Below are 25,999 nucleotides of genomic sequence, written 5' to 3'. Positions count from 1 at the left end.
CTTGCGGCTCCACTGCCGAGCCCCATGAGGGGCCCGGCGGTGGACCTGCAAGGCCGGCGGGAGGGCAAGAAAGCCCCGCAAAGGCCCTCCCTGGCCCCAGGCAGGCAGGGGTGGGGAGAGGCGGGGAGGAAGCAACTTACCCTCCCTCTTCTCCTGCCTCCTCCTGGCTGAATGAGGGCCAGAAGTGGGGCGGCCAGAAGCAGGGGGCGGGGCTTCGTTGTGTGCTCCGCCCCCCGCACCTCACCCGGGGGAACGGCGATCCCCCCCGAATCGACCTCTGCAGTTAACCATAAATGTAGGTAATGTCTTTTCCCTTATCAGAGAAGTGAACTTGATGTATTGGAGAACTAGTTAGGTGTAGTGGTTAGGAGCACAGATTCTAAACTGGGAGAACCGGGTTTGATTCCTCACTCCTCCACAGGCAGCTGCTGGTGTGACCTTAGGTCAGTCACAAGTTATTTCAGAGCTGTTCTCTGAAGTTCCACCATCTTCACTAACTGTTCTTCCATTGTAGCAATATTGGAGATTTCCATTTCTGAACATATCCAATCAGGTGCTTCTCCTTCTGTTTTCCCGGCAGGTGAGTACTCCTACTACGCTGGAACGCTTGACAAACAAAGACCACGGCAGTGTCTCCATGATCTGGGCTTATCATGTTGGTTCAATGCAGTACATTCTTTTATGGCCAGGTGTGTCTGGCTTTGCGATTATGGATGTACATTGGGTGGGTCTGTAGACTTCCCTGACCTCAGTTCGCTTGTGTTTTTTTAAAAGTTTCAGTTTTGAAGCTTCCTGGAAATGTGTTGATGCTTCTTTGACAGGGAAGTACCATATCAGAACGTGGACAAAGAAGAGCTTCACATGATCGAGGTATCCTAGATTCTGTGTTTCAGACAGGGCTCTGCATACCATGTTGCCATAATGGTGTCTGTCGCTTCCAGACTGAGAAAAAAGGCAACATTGTGGCGGGGTGGGACAAAACTGTTCTTGAAGCCCTCTTGCAGAAACTTGTGAAGTTCATGTCTGCTTTCTGATATATATATATATATATATATAGTCTAGTAAACTAAAAGCTTGCCTTGGGTGGCAATGATCAGTGTTCCCTCTAAGCTGGGTCAGTGTGAGCTAGCTCACAGTTTTTTAGCCTCCGGCTCACACATTTTTATCTTAGCTCAGGACGGATGGTTCCAGAACAAATTAATTTACGCAGCAGCCAAATTGCTTGCTCACAACTTTCATGCCAGTTGCTCACAAAGTGGAATTTTTGCTCACAAGACTCCACAGCTTAGAGGGAGCACTGGGTGGGATGTGGCTGGATCTGGTAGATCCATCCTGGCATGGAATCTAGTACATCCAACCTCCTAGCAAAGGCACTTTCCTAGGTTAGGAGAAATTTCCCAGTAGGGTTGCAAACTCCAGGTTGGGAAATCCCTAGAGATTTGGGGGTGGAGCCTGATGAGGACAGAGTTTGGGGGCAGAAGGGGACCTCGGCAGAGTCTAATGCCAAGGAGATCCACCCACTGAAGCAGCCATTTTCTCCAGAATTGGCCTCTCTGTAGTCTGGAGATCAGTGGTAATTCCAGGGGATCCTCAGGCTCCACTTAGAGCAGGGGTGTCAAACAGGCGGCCCGGGGGCCGGATCAGGGATTTCCATCAGGCCTGCAGTGGAGCCGGCCATCTCTGCTTCCAGTTCTGCTACTGCTGCTGCTGCATCCTAGCTTGCTTCACCAGACCCTCTCAATCACTCAGCCATTCCATGTTTTAACCTGGGTCCTAGACTCAAAACTCTGAGCATGAGATTTCTGTGGTGAATGTCAATAAATCAAAAGTAGGTTTGCAGCTTAGAGAGCTAATGTTTTAAGCATGTTTTTATTTTAAGTAAAAGAAAAAAATCTTTGTGTTTGTGTCCTTTATAAAGTTTATACCTCTGCTACCTGGCATTACATTTTATGACACACGTGGCCCAGCCCAACAAAGTCTCATTTATGTCAGATCCGGCCCTCATAACAAATGAGTTCGACATCTCTGACTTAGAGATTGGTGATCCTACCTCCCAGTGAGAAACCTCCACTGGCAGAACAAATCCACAAGTTCCAACCCATGATCTGCTGGTTTTAAAAAAATATTTTAGGTGCTGTGTTCAGGGATGCCAAGAGCCCATGGGAAAAAAATCCCCTATGGGTTGCCTCACAACACTCCAACCACAGCAGAACATCGTACAAACAGAAAAAAAGGTGGCTTGTTTTATGGGCCTTGGGATTTTATCCTTCTGACCTGGACGGCCCAGGCCTGTCTAATGTCATCAGATCTCAGAACTTAAGTAGGGTTATCCCTGGTAATTAGTTGGGTGGGAGACTGCCAACGAAGTCCAGGGTTGCTACGTAGAGGCAGGTGATGGCAAACGGCCTCTGAATGTCCCTTGCCTTGACCTGAATGGACCACGCTGCTCCAATTTCATCAGATCTCAGAAGCTAAGCAGGGTCGGCCCTGGTTAGTATTTGGATGGGAGACCACCAAGGAAGTCCAGGGTAGCTGCACAGAAGCAGGCAATGGCAAACCACCTCTGGACATCTCTTGCCTTGACATGGGTGGCCCAGCCTAGCTTGATCTCCTCAGATCTCAGAAGCTAAGCAGGGTTGGCCCTGGTTAGCACTTGGATGGGAGACCACCAAGGAAGTCCAGGGTCGCTGTGCAGAGGCAGGCAACGGCAAACCACCTCCGTTCATCTCTTTCCTTGGAAACCCTGCAGGGCTATAAGTCCTTCGTGACTCAACAGCACTTTCCCCCACCAATATTCCTGTTTCATTTCTACCCAGCCCTGGATGGCCCAGGCTGCCTCGATCTCCTCAGACCTCAGAAACTATGTAGGGTCGGCCCCTGGTTAGTCCTGGATGGGAGACCACCAAGGAAGTCCAGGGTCGCTGTGCAGAGGCAGGCAACGGCAAACCACCTCCGTTCATCTCTTGCCTTGAGAACCTTACAGGGTTGCCACAAGTCAGCTAAGGCTTGACGGTACTTTCCACCACCAGTTCCCCCTTCTCAATAGCCTTGACTGTCTCCAGCAGGGGTCATTTCGTAGAAAAAGAGGTGCAGGAGCTCATTAGCATAACTCATTAGCATAACTCATTTGAATATGCCATGCCCCCTGACATCACCAGAAGTGTATCAGAAGGCAACACCAGACGCTCAGGCTCCACCGGACTGTTTTGGATTGCTAGCTATTGGGGGGGGGGGATGTGCAGATCTGTCCTCGCAGAGGTGGGAGAGCTTGTACCTGAATAAAACTTGGTCTTAAAGGTGCCACTGGATGGCTTTTGGCAGGGGGGCCGGGGGGGCCTCTGCAGCTTACCTGGCTGCTTCTTGCTCCGACTGAGGGCTGCTGGGAGCAGGGGGCGGGGCTTGTTGCATGTGCCCACCCCCTGGGCTCTTTACTGCCGGAGCTCCGCTCCTGTGCGCTCCTGCAGGAAATGACCCCTGGCCTCCAGTAATGTGTTGATCTTCCTTTATTTTTTTAAAAAAGAAGTAATATATTGTTTTGTTGTAAACTCCTCCCATCGGCAGGAGAAGTGTGGGTGTTTGGAGGTTCTAAATAAGTGCTCACACACCTGCTTGGCCTGGCAAGTAAATGTTTTTGTGCAGTGGTTGAGTGGCGTACAAGATGTCCCCAGCGTCCTGAGAGGAAACGGCTTTTTCCTGTAATTTGTACACTTCTTGTCTATACCAAAGGAGACTGCGTTCAAGTACATGACTAAGAGGCTATTCAGGTGATGAGTGGTAGAACTTTTCTTCCCGGTAAATGAAAGCAACTCAGAGACAAGTTTAGAACAGCTGAGTAGGCTACACGTATGGATTACTCCAAGATAAGTATAATGAGGTAATCTTGTCTATGTGAGCTCCCAACTCTCATAAATTCTGCTCTGGAAGGAACAGTGCATGGCCATTCTGTTCCTCCTCTGTTTTTGTTTGACGCCTGAAGGATCGCATCTAGCAATACAAAGGTGGGGGACAAGAGCTCTGCGGAAAGTTAAGTAGAACCCCCTCCACATACACACAAAAAAGGGAATAGAAGTGTCAGGGGTGTCGTCGGAGTTGGCCTTTTGTTGGGGTGCTATAAGGGTAAAAAATGGTGAAGGGAGAACTATCTGCTCGGGGATGGGGCTGTAGCTCAGTGGAAGAGCCTCTGCTTGGCATGCAGAAGGTCCCAGGTTCAATCCCTGGCATCTCCAGTTTAAAAAGGACCAGGCAGGAGGTGATGGGAAAGACCTCCACCTGAGACCCTGGAGAGCTGTAAAGAGGGGCTGCAGCTCAGTTGCAGAGCATCTGCTTGGCATACAGAAGGCCCCAGGTTCAATCCCCAGCATCTCCAGTTAAAAGGACCAGGCAGTAGGGGATGTGAAAGACCTCAGCCTGAGACCCTGGAAAGCCGCTGCCAGTCTGAGTAGACAATACTGATCTTGATGGACCAAGGGTATGATTCAGAATATAAGGAAGCTTCATGTGTTCATGTATTATAAGGGAAGGGCCAGTGGCTCATTGGAAGAGCCTCTGCTTGGCATGTAGAAGGTCCCAGGTTCAATCCCCGGCATCTCCACTTTAAAAAGAACCAGGCAGCAGGTGATGGGAAAGACCTCCGCCTGAGACCCCGGATAGATTAATTAGAGGTAAATTAACTTCAGATACACAAAATTATGGGGCTGGATTTCATTTGCTGAGACTTTTATGACTGTCTGGAACAGCCACAACCTGTCCTTGAATCCAGACAGGACCCAAGAGTTACTTTTTTCCAGGAAAGATTTATCCCCGTTACCCAGTTTTCTGGGGAATTCAATCTCTTTGCTTGCTTTTGGTCCTTATTACACTTCAGAAAGAGAATGACAGGTGGGCGGGGTGCCTGTCCAGATGCACACATTTGCATTTCCCCAATAATGAACAGAGTCATAAAGCAAATATTTTAAATAAATGGAAAACCCCACAGATAAGATGCAGGTGGAGGGAAAAAGGCATTTGGTTGCTTAAGTGATTTACATGCAAACTGTTCAGCCGGAGTCTAATCTAACTTGATTTCTTTGTGTTTCCACTTAATGCAATTAGAACTGGCAACGGTGCTTTAGCTGAGCCCGGAGTCCAGCAGGCAATTTGGTGAGATAAGACAGGGTTTTGCATTTGTGTCAACAGACAGGGTAGCTGCTACTAGTTTATGCTGATCCCTCACGTATCTGCTGCCGAAATTCAATTACTGTAGCCTTCATGGACCAAAGTCTACACAGCCAGATTTTTGTATGGGGGGGAATTGATTCGGGCATTGAAGCATTCAGAAGCAGCGCTGACTTGAATGGTTAAGACAAGACCTAGCACTGGGGCTGGTATGAATATCCAATATGATGTATGAATATCCCAGTTGGTGCAGTGGTTATGAGTGGCGGACTCTAATCTGGAGAACCGGGTTTGAGTCCCCACTCCTCCACATGTAGCTGCTTGGTGACCTTGGGTCAGTCAAAGTTTTCTCAAGAGCAGTTCTCTCAGAGCTCTCTCAGCCCCACCTACCTCACAGGGGGCAGGGGAAGGGAAAGGAGTTTGTAAGCCGCTCTGAGACTCCTTTGGGTAGTGAAGGGCAGGGTATAAATCCAATCTCCTTCTCCTCCTCCTCCTTCCCTTAACTTAAGCCTACATTCTAAACTTGCCACAGTTGTGAGCTAGAAAACATGACAGCTTCACTAACACAGCTATGTCCAAAGTACTGGTTCGAAAGGAGTGTGAGAAACACATTGCAAGCTGGGCACACAGCAAAGGGATCACAAAGCTCAGATCCACAGAATTTGCAACCTGTGCCATGCTGGAAGTGCTAATGGGTCGCTGCAGGGGTGCAAAGTGCCATCAAGTCACAGCTGACGTGTGCCAACCTTGTAGGGTTTTCAAGGCAAGATAAAACAGAGGCGGTTTGCCAATGGCCTGCCTTTGTGTAGCGACCCTGGACTTCCTGGGTGGTCTCCTACCCAAGTGCTAACCAGGTACAACCCTACTTAGCTTCTGAGATAGTTCAGTGTCAGAATCTAGGGCCAGTCCAAGCCAAATTCCAGAGTCGGAGTCAACGTTCAGTCCAAAGGTCAGTTACCGAGAGAGCAGAGTCCAATTCAAAGTGTTACACAAGAAGCAAGGCCCAACAGTCCAAGGTCATTCACAAGTGCGGGGAGGAAGATTCCAGAGTCAGAGTCAAGAGCCAGTCCAAAGGACACAGGAATAGTTCAGAGCTGTGGTCACTGAGTCAAGAGGTTGGTGACTTGTTGCTTCTACAATATGCAGGCTCCCAGCCCTGGGTTTTACAGGCGCTTCCTAACAAGCCCTTGTTAGCAGCCAGCTGCTTGGGAGTCCTGCTGCCACCACTTCAGGCTGTCGTCAGCAAGCAGCTGGCGATGGGCCAGGAGACGAGCACTCTGCCTCCTTGCTTGCAGCTGCTTTCTAAGCTTCTGTCTCCGGCACTCAAAGGGTGGAGGCGAACCTGGTGGACTGAGCTCATTTAACTGGGTCTCACCTGCTGCATCAGGGCTAGGTGCTAGTGGCTGTGGGTCAGCTGCTGGCTGTGAGCCTTAATTAGTCTATAGCTCCTCTGCTGTTGGTTCACAGCTGACTACACGAGGCTCCTCTGCACCTGAGGAGTCCCCTTCTCCTGAGGAGTCCCCAGCATTGCTTGTTTCAGGCTGATGCATGATATTCAGACTAGCCTGGGCTAACCAAGCCAGGGCAAAAGACAAGCAGAAGGGGTCTGCCATTGTCTGCCTCTGCGTAGCAACCATGGACTTCCTTGCCATCCAAGTACTAGACAGGAGTTTGTTCCCTCCTCCCAGTTGTAACTGCAATTCTGCTGCAACCAGCTGCCATCAAGACCACTTGGGGACAGCCACAGATAAGGGACAAATCTAATAACTGAGCATTAACGGCACCAGGACTCTGGCTAATCTCTCTTATTTATATTTCCACTTACCACTCACATTGTAAACAAATATTACCTTCAGATGGGCTTCCTTCAGTGCCAGGTTGCTTTTCTTTTTACATTATTTGCCAGCGTCCTGATTAAAGGGCATTTGAACTCTGCTGGTGATCAGTAGATATGGCGTGTAGTTTGTATAAAACTCTCTGGGCTTTTTGTAACTCAGAGCTGGTGTTGTTGACACTGTAGTACTTTATCTTGTTATGTCTTTTGTATTCGGTATGCTTTCACCTTCCAGGCACGGGAGACGAAGGTTTGGGATCAGGTTGGTTTCACATGATGGCTCCGGCAACATTTCCAGGAAGCCTTATGCAACCCTAGTGCAACGCAGCAAACAGCATTGGGGGAACTTCCCAAAAAAGAGAAAGAGAGAGATCATATTCCCGTTCTGTGTTGGGGACTGAGGCTGGTTTGGTGTGTGAAAGTGAAATGGAAAATAATCTTGATAGTCTACCAGACTTCGCTGCAGAAGGCAAACAGGCTGTAGATTGCAAACGGGAATGCTGGGCACAACCTTACATTCCTTCAAGGTCAGGGGAAAGGAAGGTTAATCTACAAATGCCCCACTGGCCCAGTTGGACACGAGGGACTCTGGGGTCCTGAATGACAAATCTCAGAGGCTGAAGCTGGGACTTAGGGGAGAAACAGTGATTGGATCCTCCTGGCATTTCTAAAATCAGCCACATGGGAGCCCGATGTGGATTGGGCCAATGTGGGAAGAAGAAGGAGGAGGAGGTTGGATTTATTCCCCACCCTTCACTTGGACCCTCAGAGCGACTTACAGACTCCTTTCCCTTCCCCTCCCCACAGCAGGCAGCCTGTGAGGTAGGCAGGGCTGAGAGAGCTCTTTCAAGGACTGCCCTTGAGAGAACAGCTCTTGTGACTGCCCCAAGGTCACACCAGCAGCTACATGTGGAGGAGTGGAGAATCAAACCTGGTTCTCCCAGATTACAGTCCGTGCTCTTAACCACTACACCAAACTGGCTCACAAGGGGTTAATTAACCCCCCACGTTGTTCTGCAAATCAGAACCACCTTCTCAACCTGAAATTTGCCGTAAAAGTAGGGGGGAAAAGGCAGTCAATTTTTTTTGATGGCACTGGGGTTGGGTACATGTCTCAGACAGTGCGGACACAAGGAGTAATTCTCACCCTGGAAACCAAACCAATTTATATTTTGTAAGTTACGGAAGACTGTATTTGTAATGTTAGCGGCATTATTGTAGAAAGGTCTTTATTTATTTATTTATTTAAAACTCCCTTAAAAATTATTTCTCATAAAATCAAGCCACCGTCTAGCAGCCAGCCTGCTCCACTCCTTGAGGCTATTGTTTGATATTATTCATATGAGCAAAACATTACTGAAATCATTATCGCTCCCTCCCCATAAAGAAGAAATAATCTGGAAAGGCCGATGGTCTCAGGATTTGACCTAATTCTAGAAGGGCTCTTAAAAGCCAGGAAGGCAGCACTTAGTTGAACATTTCCTGCAGGGTGTTTGAATTAAGGGCAGACTTTGACAACAGCTGTCTTGCTTCATCTGATAAATCTTAATTGTGAGTATCTAGGCATTTATGTCCTATGTTAACTGCCTCGGTGCCTCAAAGACATAAATGGGAAACGGGTGGTTCCGAAGGTTCAGGTGGGGCTTCCAAGAGTGATTTCCTCAGGCACAGATAACTTTAAAAGGGGGTTAGTCGGGCTCATGGAGGAGAGGTCTAGCAGTGGCTGCACGTCATGGTGACTAAAGTGAACCTCCACGATCAGAGGCAGCAAACCTCTGAATACCAGTGCCATGGGCAACATCAGGGGAAGGCCTCAGCCTCTATTTCCTGTTGTTGGCACTCCAGAGGAACTGGTTGGCCCCTGTGTGGGGACTGGATGCTGGACTGGATGGACCACTGGTCTGATCCAGCAGGGCTCTTCTGATGTTCTTATGAAGGCCTCAGCCTCTATGCCCTGTTCTTGGCCCTCCAGAGGAAATGGTTGGCCACTGTGTGAGACAGGATGCTGGACTGGATGGAACACTGGTCTGATCCAGCAGGGCTCTTCTGATGTTCCAGTCTCTATTACAGTTCAAGCTGTACTGGGCAGCTCAAGCTGTACTGGGCAGACTGTTTGTTTTGTTTGTTAGTTGTTTTTGCCGATCAGCTTGAGTGAGGAATCTGAGATATAACTATCAGTCAGGGAGCATGGAATTGTGCTGGCCAAGGTCCTGAAACCAGGAGAAGTTGTTGGGAAGTCTAACTTTAGACTTAGAAGAATTATGCTCACAGCTTGTGCCATACATAGACACAAATGTGGTTTTTATGACCAATATGCTTCCACATAAATACAACAGCTACCTTCTATAGTAAAAGGTAAGTTAAGTTAGGAATTGCTTTAGGATGAACAGATGCACGGTGGCCAGGGACCTGAGACCAAGAAGGCATTAACTCAGAATGTCGTATTCCCTCTCCAAACTTTACACAATGCTTCTGTGAGCATGACTTTGCCAAGCAATGGTCGAATCATCTGCCTTTTAGTTGACCAATGACTCAATTAAGTTCATCAGTTCAGATCAGGGCGGCAGTGCCATCTCTCTGTCTAATGAAGCGGAGTGTGAGACCTTTCTCAACTGCTGTTATGGCCATTTGTAATTCTCTTCCAGAGGAAGGTAGAAAGGCCAGTTACGTGTCTTGATTTTTTTTGCAAGGGAGGCAACATTAGCTTCTAATGGACTTTCCTTTATCCTGGAGAGACGTCATTAGCCTGCAGAAAATGACGCTGTTGTTTTATTGTAGATTGTGTGACTATAGCGTTCAATTTTATTACATGTACATGGTTCTGTTGATTGTTTTTGTTACTGTAATATCAAGCCACCTTAAACGTAAGGGAAATGATATAAAATGGATAAACAAATACGTTTGCATATAGCCTCCAAACCTCATTGGATAGGTGCCTTTTGTGCTGTAGAAAGAAATGGTTGGCTGCTGATTGTGAGGGCAGATGAAGCTACGATCCCAACCCCCCCATGGTAGTTTGGCTGAGGAGGAAAGTAGCCAGCTGTTCTCTGTTGCTCTTCAGGGCTACCACTTGAGAAGGTTGGAGACCAGCATTCTATCAATTCAGCTTCTCTCTCTCTCTGAGGCACTTTTTGCCCAGGTAAAGATTTCTCTGTTCTCAGGGGGTTTCTGACTCCTGAATCTGACTTCTTCCCCTGTCTGGATTTGCATTGTCTTATATTATGAGAACCAGGGGCAGTCTTGGTGATTCTGGAGGTGGGAATTTCCATCAAGTCGCTGCTGACCCCATAGGGTTTTCAAGGCAAGAGATGTTCAGAGGCAGTTTCCCATTGTCTGCCTCTGCGTTGCAACCCTGGACTTCCTTGATGGTCTCCCATTCATGTACTAACCAGGGCTGACCCTTCTTAGCTTCTGAGATCTGATGACACTGGGCTAGCCTGGGCTATCCAGGTCAGGCCAGATGCACAGAGGTGGTTTGCCACTGCCTGCCTCTGCATGGCGACCCTAGACATCCTTGATGGTCTCCCATTCATGTACTAACCAGGTCCTACCATGCTTAGTTTCCAAGTTCTAATGAGATTGGGTTAGTCTGAGCTGTCCAGGTCAGGGAAAAAGACATACAGAGGTGGGTTGCCATTGCTTGCCTCTGCGTAGCAACCTTGGTCTTCTTTGGTGGTCTCCCATCCAAGTACTAACCAGGGCCAACCCTGCTTAACTTCTGAGATCTGACAAGATCAGGCTAGCCTGGGCCATCCAGATCAGGGCAAGAGACATTCAGAGGTGGTTTGCCATTGTCTGCCTCTGCATAGCAACTGTGGACTTCCTTGGTGGTCTCCCATCCAAGTACCAGCCCTGCTTAGCTTCTGAAATCTGACAAGATCAGGCTAGCCTGGGCGATCCAGGTCAGGGCAGAAAATATACAGAAGTGGTTTGCCCTTGCCTGCCTCTGCATAACAACCCTGAGCTTCCTTGGTGGTCTCCCATCCAAGGGCTAACCAGGGCCGACCCTGCTTAGCTTCCAAGATCTGATGACATTGGGCCAGCCTGGGCCATCCAGGTCTGTAGCCCTGGAAAAAAGAAACACCAGGATGGGGTCCCAGAAGCACCGACAGCCCCCCTGCTAGGACCAAGCAAGGAGCAGCCTTTCCCTGTGCCGGTTGGTTCTTGCTCTGTGGAAGGTGGGTGGGAGCCACTGTGGCCAAGAGAAGGCAGCTGCCTAAGCCCCAGAAGGTTACAAATTTTATAAGGGAACACAGTGCTACTAATGGCAAAAAATGTAAAAATCACTGTGCGAGAACAATTGTTAATTGACTGTGTAAGACTGAAAAGAAAGACTTAAATAAAACCTTATGTAGTGTACAGTTTATGTTAGTTCAATATAACCTTTCAACAGAATGGAATAATATCTCGTAAAATGAAACCTTAAACCTATATGTGTGCCACGTCAAAGGACAAAACACATGACTATGCACAACAGAGCCCAAGTCATACATATGGAGTTGCTCAACACAATTCTACTATTCTCATAAGGAAAATGCTTCTACCAACCCTTCTGAGTTTGAAGCAGTTTGCTCCTCGAGTATGGGAAGTGGTGAGATTTAATCATGAGTTTTGTATATTCGTGACTCTGACGATGACTGGAAATGTGACCTTACCTGGGAGACACACTAGTCTGCTGGAAAGTTATACAGTCTGCAGAAAGATATATAACTGCTGTCATCATTATCACTCGCTGGAAAGTCACAGGTCGTCTTGTTGTTAAAACTCGTTTTCCTTACGAGAATAGTAGAATTGTGTCAAGCAACACAATTGTGTAAGGTGGCAGACGTCCAAATCCATCTTGGCCTCCCTTACTGGCAGCGCTGATTTTTAATCTAGTTAATCATCCAGCGGTGCCACTCTGAGATGTTTCCATCCGAGCAATATTATCAAGGCAAGCTCGCTCTGGTTACTTGCATAGTTGATTTTACTGTTAATTTTATTGTTCAACTTCTATTTATTGTTATGATAGTCACGATTTTTCCTGTGACTTTGAAACCTCCCCTGAGCCCGCTTGTGGGGAGGGCAGGATACAAATCGGCATGATAAATAAATAAATAAAAGCATCAAGGGAATGGTGGCTGGAGCGGTTAGGTGAAGGTTAATTTGCTATGAGCAGATTCTTCTGTAGGATAGCATTGGCCCTAATCTAGTTCATGGACAGATTTGGTCGTGGCCACATGAGGTAGCGTAATTGTGTAACTATTTATGTTTTCTGAATATTTTTGACCTTGTATTTATAGCCCTGCTGCAAGCTCCGCATGTACCGGCGTCGGCCTTATCGGGACCTGGCTAATCAACCAGGCAAAGCAAACAGGCTGGACCTGGGCAAAGCGTGCCTCTACTATGCTCCCGGATCAATAAATGCTAGAAATAAATATTTGGGTTGGGATCCTCTCTGTATCCCTGCAAGCCTGCAACGCTAGCTCCACGCATGGCTTGAGCCATAAAATAAAAACTTAATGGAGTCTCCAAGGTGCACCACTCTCCTTCCCTTGCTCTGCTTGAAGGGGAGCAAACAAGATTAGGAACTTCTGTAGCGGTTGTTTTGGAGGGCACTTTCCCTTCTGTATTGTTTACGTATCATGACGGTGCATGGAAGTACAGTCTGTGCCAAAGAAATGGAGCCAGGTCATGGGAAGACATCCCAGCATCCACATCTGCTTCCTGGGCTGCGGTCACACACACGAAATAATCTACTTTCAATCCACTTTCCAACTGGATTTTGCCAGTTCACACAGTGAAAGTCCAGTTGGAAAGTGCACTGGAAGTGGATTGAAAGTGGATTAGTTAGCGTGTGTGGCCACAACCCTGGATTCCTTTCTCTGAGAGACAGATACAAGCCCAGCAGTACCTTAAAGACCAACAACATTTTGGGGGTATAAGCTTTTGAGAGCCAGTTTGGTGTAGTGGTTAAGTGCGCGGACTTTAATCTGGGAGAACCGGGTTTGATTCCCCACTCCTCCACTTGTACCTGCTGGATGACCTTGGGCAAGCCATAGTTCTGACAAGAGCTGTTCTTGAAAAAGAGCAGTTTCTGCCAGAGCTCTCTCAGCCCCACCTACCTCACAGGGTGCCTGTTGTGGGGAGGGGAAGGGAAAGGGGATTGTAAGCCACTCTGAGACTCCCTTGGGTAGTAAAGGGCTGGGTATAAATCCAATCTCCTCCTCCTCCTCCTCCTCCTTCTTCTCCGCTTCAAGGTGCTGTTTCTGACCTTTAAGGCCCTTAGCAGTCAAGGACCCATTTACCTTCGAGACCGCCTCTCTCAGTGTGCCCCCAGCAGAGCATTACGCTATGGCAATTAAAAACCTCCTGGTGATCCCTGGCCTGAGATAGATCCAGCTGTCTTTGATCAGGGCCGGGGCCTTTTCAGCCATGGCCCTGGCCCCCACCTGGTAGAACTCTCTGCCCGAAAACATCTGTGCCCGGCCGGACCTATTGCCTTTCTGCAGGGCTTGTAAGGCAGAAATGTTCCGCCAGGCATTTAGCTGAGGACAGCGACGGGACAGCAAGTAAATCCGCACTCCCATACCTCCCATCTCCCTTCACCTACCCCCTTAAAGCTGCAATTTTTTTTGAAATTTTGCCACCTTGAGACTGTCTTCTGTATACTGATTGTATGGTATTTTATTATGGTTTTAACAATCTAAATTATCTATTGTTTTTGTCTTGTGGTAAACTGCTCTCAGCCTGCCAGCAGGGAAGGGTGGTCTAGAAGTCAAAATTTATAACAACAACAGCACAACAACAATAATAATTATATACTCCAAAAATCTGGTTGGTCTCTATGGTGCTACTGGATTCGAATCCAGCTCTCCTACTGCAGAGCAACACGGCTCCCCTCTGTAACTTTCTCTGCTAGTTACTCTATGTTACTCTATGTTAGACCAAAGCTCCCTCTAAGGGGTGCAGAGAGCTCCGCTCTGGTTGCATCACCATGAACATGGAATTCAGGAGCTGAGACATGTGCTCTCTGTTCACAACTCTGAGTGACAACCAAACAGGACTTTAAGTGAATTTAAAGCTCGTAAAATGGAGGTAAATACTTAGCTCGCTCTTCATGCCATTCCCTGGCAATAGTTGCTAGCTGTAAAACATTACAAGAGGTTTGCATAGCTGTATGTTCCAAGAAGGTTTGCAGTGTCCGTAGCCATTGAACAGATGCTCGCGTTTTGACCACATCCTTGAGAGATGCCAAGCTGGAGTTTCTGCTAGGGGGCAGAAAAAGAGAAAAGCATAAAAGCCGGTGAAAGGAGATGGAGGCAGTGTTTATTCATGCATCGAACAGGGGGTTGGACTAGATGCCCTGTATGGCCCCTTCCAGCTCTATGGCTCCACGATTCTATGAGCCGTGCGCGATGTGCAGTTTTAATCTGGAAAGGGGAGTGCACGGCCTCTAAAGACAATGACAATCTCAAAGCTGGACGTGAATCTAAACCTCAAATGGTGGGATGTGGCTAAACATTCTGAAACCAGTTTGGACCTAGGGAGAAAAGGCCGGAACAAAACAAGAACCCTATCTTTTTTTTCTTTGGTGGTAGTGGAAAGTATCATCAGGTTGCAGCTGACTCATGGCAACCCCACAAGGTTTTCAAGGCAAGAGGAACATAGGCAATTTGCCATTGCCTGCATAGCACACTAGTACTTCCTCAGTGGTCTCTGATCCAAGTTCTAGCCAGGCCAGGCCCGTAGCCAGGATCTTGTGGCTTGTGGGGCAAATTTCTTCCCGGTGGGGCTGAAGTTCTCAGTGCAGAATGTGGCTCACATGTGGCTCTTTCACACATACTATGCAACTCCCGGCAGGTTCCCTTCCCTGGGTAGGCTTGAGCTGGAGGGAGCAGATAAAGAAAGCAACTTTAACTTTAAATGTGTTCTTAAAGACCCCCCCCCCCCGCCGCCGCCGGCTGGCTTGGAGAAGGCATTTGTCTCTTTAAACCCCTTCTCCAAGCCAATCCAGCTGGTGTAAGGGGTCTTGGAAGATGCATTTAAAGGTGCTTTCTTTCCATCTCTCCCTCCCACCCATCCAGGGGTCATTTCCTGCAGGAGCGCACAGGAGCAAAGCTCCGGCAGTAAGGAGCCCAGGGGGTGGGCACATGCAACAAGCCCCCCCCTTCTCCCAGCAGCCCTCAGTCAGGCCACAAGGAGCCAGGTAAGTTGCAGAGGCCCCCCCAGCAAGCTTTCAGGTACAAGCTCTCCCTCCTCCGTGAGGGCAGATCTGCGCGTTCCCCCCCCATAGCTAGCAATCCAAAACAGTCCAGTGGCACCTTTAAGACCAAGTTTTATTCAGGTACAAGCTTTCCCTCCTCTGTGAGGACAGCTCTGCACGTCCCCCTCTCCCAATATCTAGCAATCCAAAAGAGTCCAGTGGAGCCTGAGCGGTGGGCGTTGCCTTCTGACACACTTCCAGTGATGTCAGGGGGTGTGGCGTATGCAAATACGTTTTGCTAATAAGTTATGCTAATGAGCTCTTGCACCTCTTTTTCTACGAAATGACCCCTGCTCCCATCTATTTGCTTTCTTTACACTTTCTTTCCACCTTTCTCTCTCTCTCTCCCCTCCCTCCCTCCCCATCTAATCATTATCAACATCAATTTTTACCCCTTTTGTTTTTATTTCTGGCAGTCTCATTTAATGTAAAAAAAAAGAAAAGCAAATTCGCATATTTTCCTATAAAAACATGTGAGTTATAGTTGTTCATGTCTTGTGGCTCTCAAACATCTGGCGTTTATTCTACGTGGCTCCTACATTAAGCAGGTTTGCCCACCCCCTGCCATAGAGTCTGCCCTAAAAAGCAGCCAGTTTTCTCCCAGGGAACAGATCTCTGTAGTCTGGAAACCAGCTGGAGGTTGGCACCCTTAGTTTACTGTCCTGTACAGAAGTAGGGCTCAGTTGAGCCAGCCTGCGCGGTCAAATATTTGCCCAATGTGCCCTCTCCCCTTAGCAACCTCGGTTGTTTAAACAGTCGTCCACGATCAGTGTCAGAACTCGGAAGGATATGAAAAATGATGACGGGCATATTACGACGGGTACGTGTTTTTTGTTTTGTTTTGTTAAAAAAACAAACTCATCCGTACAGCCGGCCTGTTAAAAAAGGAACCAGGGAGTGCAGCTCTGAATCGTACCCTGTGTTCCAGGCTCCTTGTTTACTTCTTCCACTGATCTCACGGAAGGGAAGAGATGCTTATCCTGGGTGGGTATTTGGGTGATGCAGTCCAGTAGGACATAGTGTGTGGAGAATGGAAAAGAAACACATTTGGCTGTTTGCTCTCTTTGTCCGTAGATGTAATGGGAACACCTATTCAAGCTGGATAGCGCAGCACTCATGTGATTTAAAACGTATTCTTGCTCAAAACGTTGATCGTGAAGAGCGATAGGGAAAAGCTGAGGGTGTTCCCTCTAAGCTGAGTTAGTGTGTGCTAGCTCATGGTTTTTTAGCCTCTGGCTCACACATTTTTGTCTTAGCTCAGGAAGGAGGGCTCCAGAGCAAACTAATTTATGCAGTAGCCAAATCGCTCGCTCACAGCTTTAATGCCAGTAGCTCACAAAGTAGAATTTTTGCTCAGAAGACTCCACAGCTTAGAGGGAGCATTGCTCAAGACCCACTCTGTACCAAGATTGCCCCACAATATTTATTTATTTATTATATTTATACCCCGTGCTCCCAGCCATGGCCAGCTCAGGGCGGCTAACAACAAGATAAAACAACAGAGATAACAGTAAGTCATAAAAGTCATAAAACCAAGTAACAATTTACAATTAACAATTAGGACATTAAAAGGTGCTAACATCCAGACAAAACCGTTATACAGGTATTAGTTTAGTATTTCATTCAGGATGGCGCTCAACTTCCATGCCTTCCTGGTGGACGGTCCAGATCTAACATTGAACAGGTGACTCAGGCTGCCTCAAGATTTCAAAGGGGCAGGGCCTTCTCCCTGGGATGGCTCCGAGTTGAACGCCTGGCGGAAGAGCTCCGTCTTGCAGGCCCTGCGGAACTGCATCAGGTCCTGCAGGGCCCCCTGATCTCCTCTGGGAGCTCGTTCCACCACAGTGGAGCTGCCACCGAAAAAGCCCTGGCCCTGGTTGAAGCTAGCCAGGCATCCTTAGGTCCGGGGAGGGGGAGTCGGTGTTGGGACCCCTTGAGGTGTTAGAATTTATATCGGCTAATACCGCTGGCTATAAATAAAGGACAATCGTAGCCGTTTACAAGGCAATGCGGTGGTTTTAACAACATTGAGCGACATTAGGTTTTTGCAGGGAGCACCATTAACTCTCTTTTTTCCAGGTTTAATAAGTGAATGTTTCAAATGTCTGGCTAGAGTTTCCAACCTCCAGGTGGCAGCTGGAGATCTCCTGCTGTGAACAACTGATCTCCAGGCAACAGAGATGAGTTCCACTGGAGAAAAGGGCCACTTCGTCAGCCTTTCCTCGTAGGACTTGGATTCCAACCCTCTCACCATCCTGGTTGCCCTCTTCTGGACACGCTCGAGCTTGTCAGCATCCTTCCTCAAATGTGGTGCCTACTTGGTATGGTAGGGGGAAGTTCTGTCAAATCACAGCCGACTTACGGCAGCCCTGTAGGGTTTTCGAGGCAGGAGATGTTCAGAGGTGCTTTGCCACGGCCTGCCTCTGTGTTGTGACCCTGGACTCTTGGTGGTCTCCCACCCAGCTGTGAACCAGGGCCAACCTTCTTAGCTTCCAAGTTCAGGCTAGCCTGGACCATCCAGGTCAAGAGAAGAGATGAACAGAGGTGGTTGGCCATTCCCTGGATCTGCACAGGAACTCTAGACTCCCCTTGGTAGTCTTCCGTGCAAGTACAGACCACGGCCAACTCTGCTTAGCTTCCGAGATGTGATGAGAACAGGCTGTCCAGGTCAAGCCCAGACAAACAGAGGTGGTTTCTTTCTTTTCTTTTTTTACGGAGTATAAATGCAATCTCCTCCTCTTCATCTTCTTCCCAACCAAATACTGGAGATCAGGCTAGCTTGGATGTCTGAGCTTTATTTGACAAGATTTGACCATATCTGAATTGACCCAATTTCAGGGGGGGGGGGTCAGGGCCTTGCAGCCATTCCTTTGACTCTGTAGTCCAGGGGTGTCAAACATGTGGCCGGGGGGGGCAGATCAGGCCCCCGTAGGGCTTCCATCAGGCCCCCAGTGGAACTGGCCATCTCCTGCTTCCAGTTCTGCTGCTGCTGCTGCTGCTGCATCATAGCTTGCTTCTCCCGACTCTCTCAATCGCTCAGCCATTTCATGTTTTAACCTGGGTCCCAGACTCAGAACTCTGAGCGTGAGATTTCTGTGGTGAATGTCAATAAATCAAAAGTAGGTTTGCAGCTTACAGAGGTAATGTTTTAAAGCATGTTTTTATTTTAAGTAAAAAAAAAAACTTTGTGTTTGTGTCCTTTATAAAGTTTATACCTCTGCTACCTGGCATTACATTTTATGACACACGTGGCCCAGCTCCTACCTGGCATTACCTTTTATGACACACATGGCCCGGCCCAACAAAGTCTCATTTATGTCAGATTCGGCCCTCATAACAAATGAGTTCGACAGCCCTGCTCTAGACTTTCCATAGAGAAATACTTTCCCCATTCTGCCTGCTGCTGAATTTTAACAGCCTATTTATCTTAGCATTAAAGATTTCTGCATTTGACTTGGGTAAAACCCTCTCACATGAAAAGACTTGTAAGGATTGGCAAGACGCTCTTTTCCCAGGTTTATCCACTACAAATGGCCTAGCAAAGAGTTTAGATCTCCTTGTAAACAGTCTGGCCTGCTTTGAGGCGTCCCCCCTCCCTGCTTTATAGCAGCAAATCTGAGAGCATTTCATGTTTCCCATTAATAGATTTTCAGACGGTTGTTTACTGTACAGGACAGCCCCTTCAAAACATGCATGTTTTAAACAGATGGCTCGCCTGGACTATGGAAGCAATTCCTGCAATCGAGGCAACTCGAAAACAGAACAGATGGGAGAGACATTCTATTGACATGGAGGCTGATCTTTTCGCATCGCTGTCATCGGGCTGTTCATATTCAGACCCTGTCATCCTAACCTTCCCGAAATGCCATCCAAGCGGCTGGATAAACCTCTCTGACATTTCATCAGCTTGTTTGTTTAAACGTGGATTTGTGAGCATGCAGATATCCAGGATGTTTGGGTTTTGTAGATGGGGAAACAAGAGGAGGGGAAGGCGAAAAATGCAGAAATATAGGATGCCGGACAGAAATCTTTTAAAGACAACAGAATGATCTTGTGATAAGAGGACAAGGGAAGCGCTGCTGAACGTGTCGCAGGAGCTCTCAGGGTATATCTGTTGTGTTTTTATATATCCAGCTCAATCCCGCCTTCCTCTAAGGAGTGCAGGGTGGCATTGCCTTCCCCCCATTTTATCCTCAGAAGAAGGAGGAGGAGGAGGAGATTGGATTTATATCCCGCCCTTCACTATCCAAAGGAGTCTCAGAGCAGCTTACAAACTCCTTTCCCTTCCCCTCCCCACAACAGACACCCTGTGGGGTAGGTGGGGCTGAGAGAGCTCTTGACAGAAATGGCTCTTTTTAAAGAACAGCTCTGACAGAACTATGGCTTGCCCAAGGTCATCCAGCCAGGTGCAAGTGGAGGAGCGGGGAATCAAACCCGGTTCTCCCAGATTAGAGTCCGTGCACTTAACCACTACACCAAACTGGCTCCTAGTGAGGGAGATTAGGGTAAGAAAGAGTGACTGGACGAAGGTCACCCACTGATCTTTGTGGCTTTAATTTCACAAGAGATCTGCCCTTTTCTGCTGTTCAAGGAATCCATGCTTCTTTTCTTCTAGGTTTTTGATAAGCTATCTGAAAACCCCAACCCTTTTGTTTACCTTTGCTTAGCAGCCGGGGGTAACATCCCAGCAATGTTAGTCAGTGTACCCACGGATGTTAAGTGCCTGATTACCTGCATTATGAATAACACAACGTAAATCAGCTTCCATTCAGCTCTGGAGGAAGCAAAACAAACAGAATGTTCTACTCGGTTTCAGTTGGAGGAGGGGGTGAGGAAAACATCCCCTAAGAGGTCAGCATGTGAAAATGAAAAGTTTCTAAAAGAATATAGGAAATGTCCCTAACAAATTTAGTTATTTTTGTTTTGACAGGTGGTGATTTTGCAAAATGGCATGCCACAATGGTAAAAGCACTGACTGAAAAATCAGTGATGAACTTATGAGAAACTGCCTCATATTACTGACCTGGAACTTCTGCAGTTTCGCTGAGAGCCAGTCTGGTGCAGTGGTTAGGAGCGCAGACTCTAATCTGGGAAAACCGGGTTTGATTCCCCACTCCTCCCCATGCAGCTGCTGGTGTGACCTTGGGTCAGTCACAAGTTCTTTCAGAGCTGTTCTCTCAGGAGCAGTCCTCGAAAGAGCTCTCTCAGCCCCACCAACATCACAGGGTGTCTGTTGTGGGGAGGGGAAGAAGAAGAAGAAGAAGAGATTGGATTTATACCCCGCCCTTCACTTGGGAGTCTCAGAGCGGCTTACAAACTCCTTTCCCTTCCCCTCCCCACAACAGACACCCTGTGAGGTGGGTGGAGCTGAGAGAACTCTGACACAAACTGCTCTTTTTCAAGGACAGCTGTGCCAGAGCTTGCGACTGACCCAAGGTCACATCAGCAGGTGCAAGTGGAGGAGTGGGGAATCAAACCCGGTTCTCCCAGATTAGAGTCCGCACACTTAACCACTACACCAAACTGGGAAAGGAGATTGTAAACCGCTCTGAGACTCCTTCGGGTAGTGAAGGGCGGGGTATAAATCCAATCTCTTCTTCTTCTCTGCGACTTAATTTAGATTTTTGAGTGTATTTTAGCTGCTCTAAGTACATAAGAACGTAAGAGAAGACAACGCTGGATCAGGCCAATGGCCCATCCAGTCCAACGCTTTGTCACACAGTGGCCAAAAATACCAGGTGCCCTTAATAGACCTCTGCGATGCACAGGCATATTTGTTATCCCAAAGAGGAATGATTCTGAAAAACAAGAATATGAAACCATTTTCCATCATACACATGGATCTATTGGTACCTTTAACAAGGTTTTATTCCTAGCTTTCATGGCAGCCCATGAAAAGTTATATTCGTCTGAATTTTTAAAGTTTTATTTTTGTTGCAATGAACTAACATGACTACCCACCTGGAATTCTTATAATGTCTTATATCATGCTGGCAAATAGAAATCGATACATTTCTGATCATTAATAATACAGATGGATGAGTTCACTCTGGAAATTCCATTGGAATAATTGTTCCAAGTGGCATCTGGGATATTTGCAGGGGCGGGGGAGCATTTCAGAAGAGGGGTAACACAGCTGCTATTTTTTGAGTTCTCCGACGTATTATATCTCATTAGGAATGCTCCTAAGAGGCAGCATGGTTTAGTGGTCGGAGTGTTGGAATAGACTGTTGAACAAGGTGCTGGGAGACCTAATTCTGAATCCCCACTCTGTCATGGAAACTTCTTGTGTGGCCTTGGGCCAGGCATGCATTCTCAGCCTAACCCACCTCACAGGATTGTTGTGCGGATACAATGGAGGACAGGAGAATGCTGTAAGCTGCTTTTGGTCCCCATTGGGAAGAAAGGCAGCAAAGAAAAGAAGAAGAAGAGGAGGAGGAGGAGGAGGAGAATGGATTTATACCCCACCCTCCACTAGGAGTTTCAGAGCAGCTTACAAACGCCTTTCCCTTCCCCTCCCCACAGCAGACACCCTGTGAGGCAGGTGGGGCTGAGAGAGCTCTGACAGAAACTGCACTTCTTCAAGAACTGCTTTGACAGAACTATGGCTTGCCCAAGGTCATCCAGCAGCTGCATGTGGAGTGGGGAATCAAACCCAATTCTCCCAGATTAGAGTCTTCACACTTAACCACTACACCAAACTGAAGTAAATCAGTTCTGAAGAGAGCCAGTTATATCAACAGCTTGTGCCCTGAGATTGTGGCAATTTCCTCTTTCCTAGTGTTGTCCATTCCCCCCCCAACCGCTAGGACTGCATACCAACTGCTACACTGATGCAGCATCCCAAGAACTGCTAAAGCTTCATGACAGAAGTGTTTTGGTTTGCCATGGATTTGATTCACTGCAACCCAGTCCAAAGCAACCCTGACGTATAAAGTTATACTGCTTAATCAATAGTGTTGTGATTCAGGCAGGCTTTATGGCCACTGTTTGGAAAAGCACCATAGGCAAGTAATTGCCCACAACGCACACGGAGTCAGCTCTGAGGTAAAATAGCTTAGTCACGCCCATGACATTTCCTTCTCTCTCTCTCTCTTTTTTTTGCATGAGCAAAATATCGATTAAATAAATGCTCTTTTCACCAAAAACAGCCTCTCTTCATTGATGTCTAATCCAAAGCTTTTATCTCTATCGATTTATTATAAAGGTCAGTCTGAAAGATCATCAGAGGCCCCAAGAAAGGCTTGGATATTGGTTTTTGTGATGATGCTATGCTTGAAATTTAAGAGCATTCAAGCAAGAAGGCCTGTTCTTGGATGAGTTTGGAAATTGCAGTGTCTTAAGGATATGTTCCTTCCATTCTCCCCCACCCCCATTTTCTTTTGCTTCTCCTTTTTTTCTCTGTTTCTGCATTTTTTGTTTCCTCAATTTTATTTTCATATATGAAAATCTTAATGATTTTTTTAAAAAGGAAATTGTAGCATCTTGGTCTCCTTCTATAACAGTTTTGTAAATGGGAACATCGACATGGTGAAATTCTTTGGGGCAGGTACCGGGTACAGTCATGTTTTGGTTGAGCTGGGAAGTCCAGGGTTTCCAGCAACGGCCTTAGACAATTGGCAGCCAAGGGACAAAGAAGAAGAAGAGAAGAGATTGGATTTATACCCCGCCCTTCACTACCCAAAGGAGTCTCAGAACAGTTTACAATCTCCTTTCCCTTCCCATCCCTACAACAGACACCCTGTGAGGTAGGTGGGGCTGAGAGAGGTCTGACAGAAACTGCTCTTTTTCAAGGACACCTGTGCCAGAACTATGGCTTGCCCAAGGTCATCCAGCAGGTACAAGTGAAGGAGTGGGGAATCAAACCCGGTTTTCCCAGATTAGAGTCCACGCACTTAACCACAGCACCACACTGACTCTCAAAGAGAACGCCAGCAGACCAAAAAGAGACAGTAGCGGGAGATAAGGCGTTACTTGCCTGAAATGTTAAACAGGCTAAATGAATAGCTAATTTCTTCAGTTTCCGCTTAACTGCCCTTTAAAGTAATCCTAAATGCATTTGAACTTTGCTCTGACTTAAGTAATGAGGCGGATTTTATGAGCAGCGTTGCAGATGAGGTGCCGAGAAACAGGCGCACAAAGTCTCTGGGCACTTCAGTGGCTGTGCTCTTTCAACAGATCCACTGGTGGTGATCAATAGCAGCACAACAGCTTTCCCCCCTTGTAACTCATGTGCTTGATTGCCTCTCTCAGGGCTGATGCTGAAATGAGTGTTCAGCAAGCGCCATCGTCTGTCAAGTATCTAGTTTAGCAGCTGCAATTTTGTTCCCGCTTCCGTAGCTACCATTTGCACTGCGATAGGAAGTCAAATAGAATACTGGGAATGCATAATACAGATAGGGAAAGGAAAAATTCTACAGTAATGTAAGGAGCTGTTTGTCCTTGCATCTGTTAAACATCTTCATTATGTTGTATGCTAATTTGCTGCTCACCCTCTACCTATATGTATGGACTGGTAACTTCCATTTCGCTGCATCTGTGCATGCACACGAAAGCTCATACCTTGAATAAAACTTTGTTGGTCTTAGAGCCAGTTTGGTGTAGTGGTTATGAGCACAGACTCTAATTTGGGAGAAGTGGGTTTGATTCCCCAGATAAAGTCCCGGAGATTGGAGATTGGATTAAAAAATTACTTTTTATGGTTGAAATGGACAAGATGACAAGAAAACTTAACAATATGGAAGCAGAAGACTTTTTAGCAGATTGGAAAGATTTAAAAGACTATTTAGAGAAGAATTGGGATGTAAGAGACAACTTATTTTGCTTTAATAATTATTGAGTGTTAAAGTTTAACAATATGGAATAAGAAATAGAGAAATTTATATATGAAGAGATTAGTTACCTATTGAACTTATGATAAAGGAAGAAGGAATTTAAGAATTTTGCAGGAGGTTGTGGCACTGTGGGAAGCCATGCAGGGGGGGGGGGAAGGGAGGAGGGTAGGATAAAAATGTATTATAAATGTTGATTTTGAGTGATGATATCCTAAATAAAAATTGTTTTTTAAAAAAGAGCTGTTCTCTCAGGAGCAATTCTCGAAAGAGCTCTCTCAGCCCCACCTACCTCACAGGCAATGCTCCCTCTAAGCTGTGGAGTCTTGTGAGCAAAAATTCTACTTTGTGAGCTGCCAGCATTAAAGCTGTGAGCGAGCGATTTGGCTGCTGCGTACATTAGTTTGCTCTGGAGACATCTTTCCTGAGCAAAGACAAAAATGTGTGATCTGGAGGCTAAAAAACTGTGAGCTAGCTCACACTAACTTGGCTTAGAGGGAACACTGCTCACAGGGTGTCTGTTGTGGGTAGAGGAAGGGAAAGGAGATAGCAAGCAATGCTCCCCCTAAGCTCTGGAGTTTTGTGAGCAAAGATTCTACTTTGTTAGCTACTGGCATTCAAGCTGTAAGCGAGCAATTTGGCTACTACATAAATTAGCTTGCTCTGGAGCCATCCTTCCTGAGCAAAGACAAAAAAATGTGTGAGCCGGAGGCTAAAAAACTCAGCTTAGAGGGAACACTGATTGCAAGCCCCTCTGAGAGTCCTTCGGGCCATGAAGGGCGGGGTATAAATCCATTCTCTTCTTCTCCTTCTTAAAGGTTTCAATGGATTTGAATTCTGTTCTGTTGCTTCGGACCAACAAGGCTACCCACCTGAATCTATATCCACTGGAACGAACAGGACTTTTGGAGATCTTTGTTGCCTTCTGTGATGAATCTATGATGGTGGAAACAGTAGTCTGCAGAATTTCCAAATGTCCAGTAATTGACAGGTTTGAGGACAAGACCCCTAGAAAAGATGGAGATTCATGTTAGACGTACGCGGCCCATTCCTATTTATCTATTTACGTTATTTATAGTCTGCCTTTAACACATGGACTCAAGGCGGGTTACACAAAGTGAGTCAGCAGAATCAACAAAATGGGATATGCATAGCCAAGATTTTCAGGGTATAAGCTTTTTTTAAACTAAATTTTATTCAATTTTCAATTATCCATTTACAATAAATAATACCAGGATAAGTACATCAACTTGATCACTTACAAGGGAACATTCTAATCACAGATAAAAATACAGTCTATCCTTCATAAACTTAGTATTAACACATTGTCAACATTTACCACAGATGAAGATTGTCTATTACATCTAGTATTAGTAAAAGGTAAAGGTTCCCTTGCTCGAAAGCCAGTCGCGACTCTAGGGTTGCAGTGCTCATCTCCGTTTCAAAGCCGAAGAGCCAGAGCTGTCCGAAGACATTTTCCGTGGTCATGTGGCCGGCATGACTAAACACCAAGGCGCACGGAATGCTGTTACCTTCCCACTGAAGCCGTACCCATTTATCTACTTGCAATTTCTTGCTTTCGAACTGCTAGGTTGGCAGGAGACATATCTCTCTAGAAACTAGGTAGGCTAAAATAGGTAGCCATATACTGGTAAGTTCACTATACCCGTCACTAGTTTTGGTTGGTTTCAATACGTCTGATGTTTTCCCCATTATGTATGAATTCCATAACTTCTTATACAATGTTTAAGGTTGGTTTACTTTCTGATTTCTATCTTGATGCTATGGTCGTTTTTGCTGCAAATAACAGTAAAGCAATTCTTTTTCTTTGTATATTAGACAAATCATTTTCATATCTGAGATTTCAGAGTATTGATTCTGAAGTCTTATTTATCATGCGTCCAGTTATACATCTAATTTCCTCTAATATTTCAT

The 25,999-nt window shown here is 46.7% G+C and overlaps 1 protein-coding gene across 1 annotated transcript in view; it reads left to right on the top strand.

Moving 5' to 3' along the window:
- The window catches only part of VPS13C (vacuolar protein sorting 13 homolog C (S. cerevisiae)), a 161,286-nt gene that overhangs the window by 868 nt on the left and 134,419 nt on the right, over nt 1–25,999 (top strand). The window contains exons 2-3 of the mRNA XM_015420051.1: nt 822–870; nt 15,969–16,053. Coding sequence (XP_015275537.1) covers nt 822–870; nt 15,969–16,053 — 134 coding nt within the window. The remainder of the gene's footprint in view (nt 1–821; nt 871–15,968; nt 16,054–25,999) is intronic.

The sequence above is a fragment of the Gekko japonicus genome, unplaced genomic scaffold (genome assembly GCF_001447785.1).
Source record: "Gekko japonicus isolate JY-2015 unplaced genomic scaffold, Gekko_japonicus_V1.1 scaffold369, whole genome shotgun sequence".
Taxonomy (NCBI): domain Eukaryota; kingdom Metazoa; phylum Chordata; class Lepidosauria; order Squamata; family Gekkonidae; genus Gekko; species Gekko japonicus.
The sequence above is the reverse complement of the archived record's forward strand: the minus strand, read 5'-3'. Positions and strand labels throughout refer to the sequence as shown.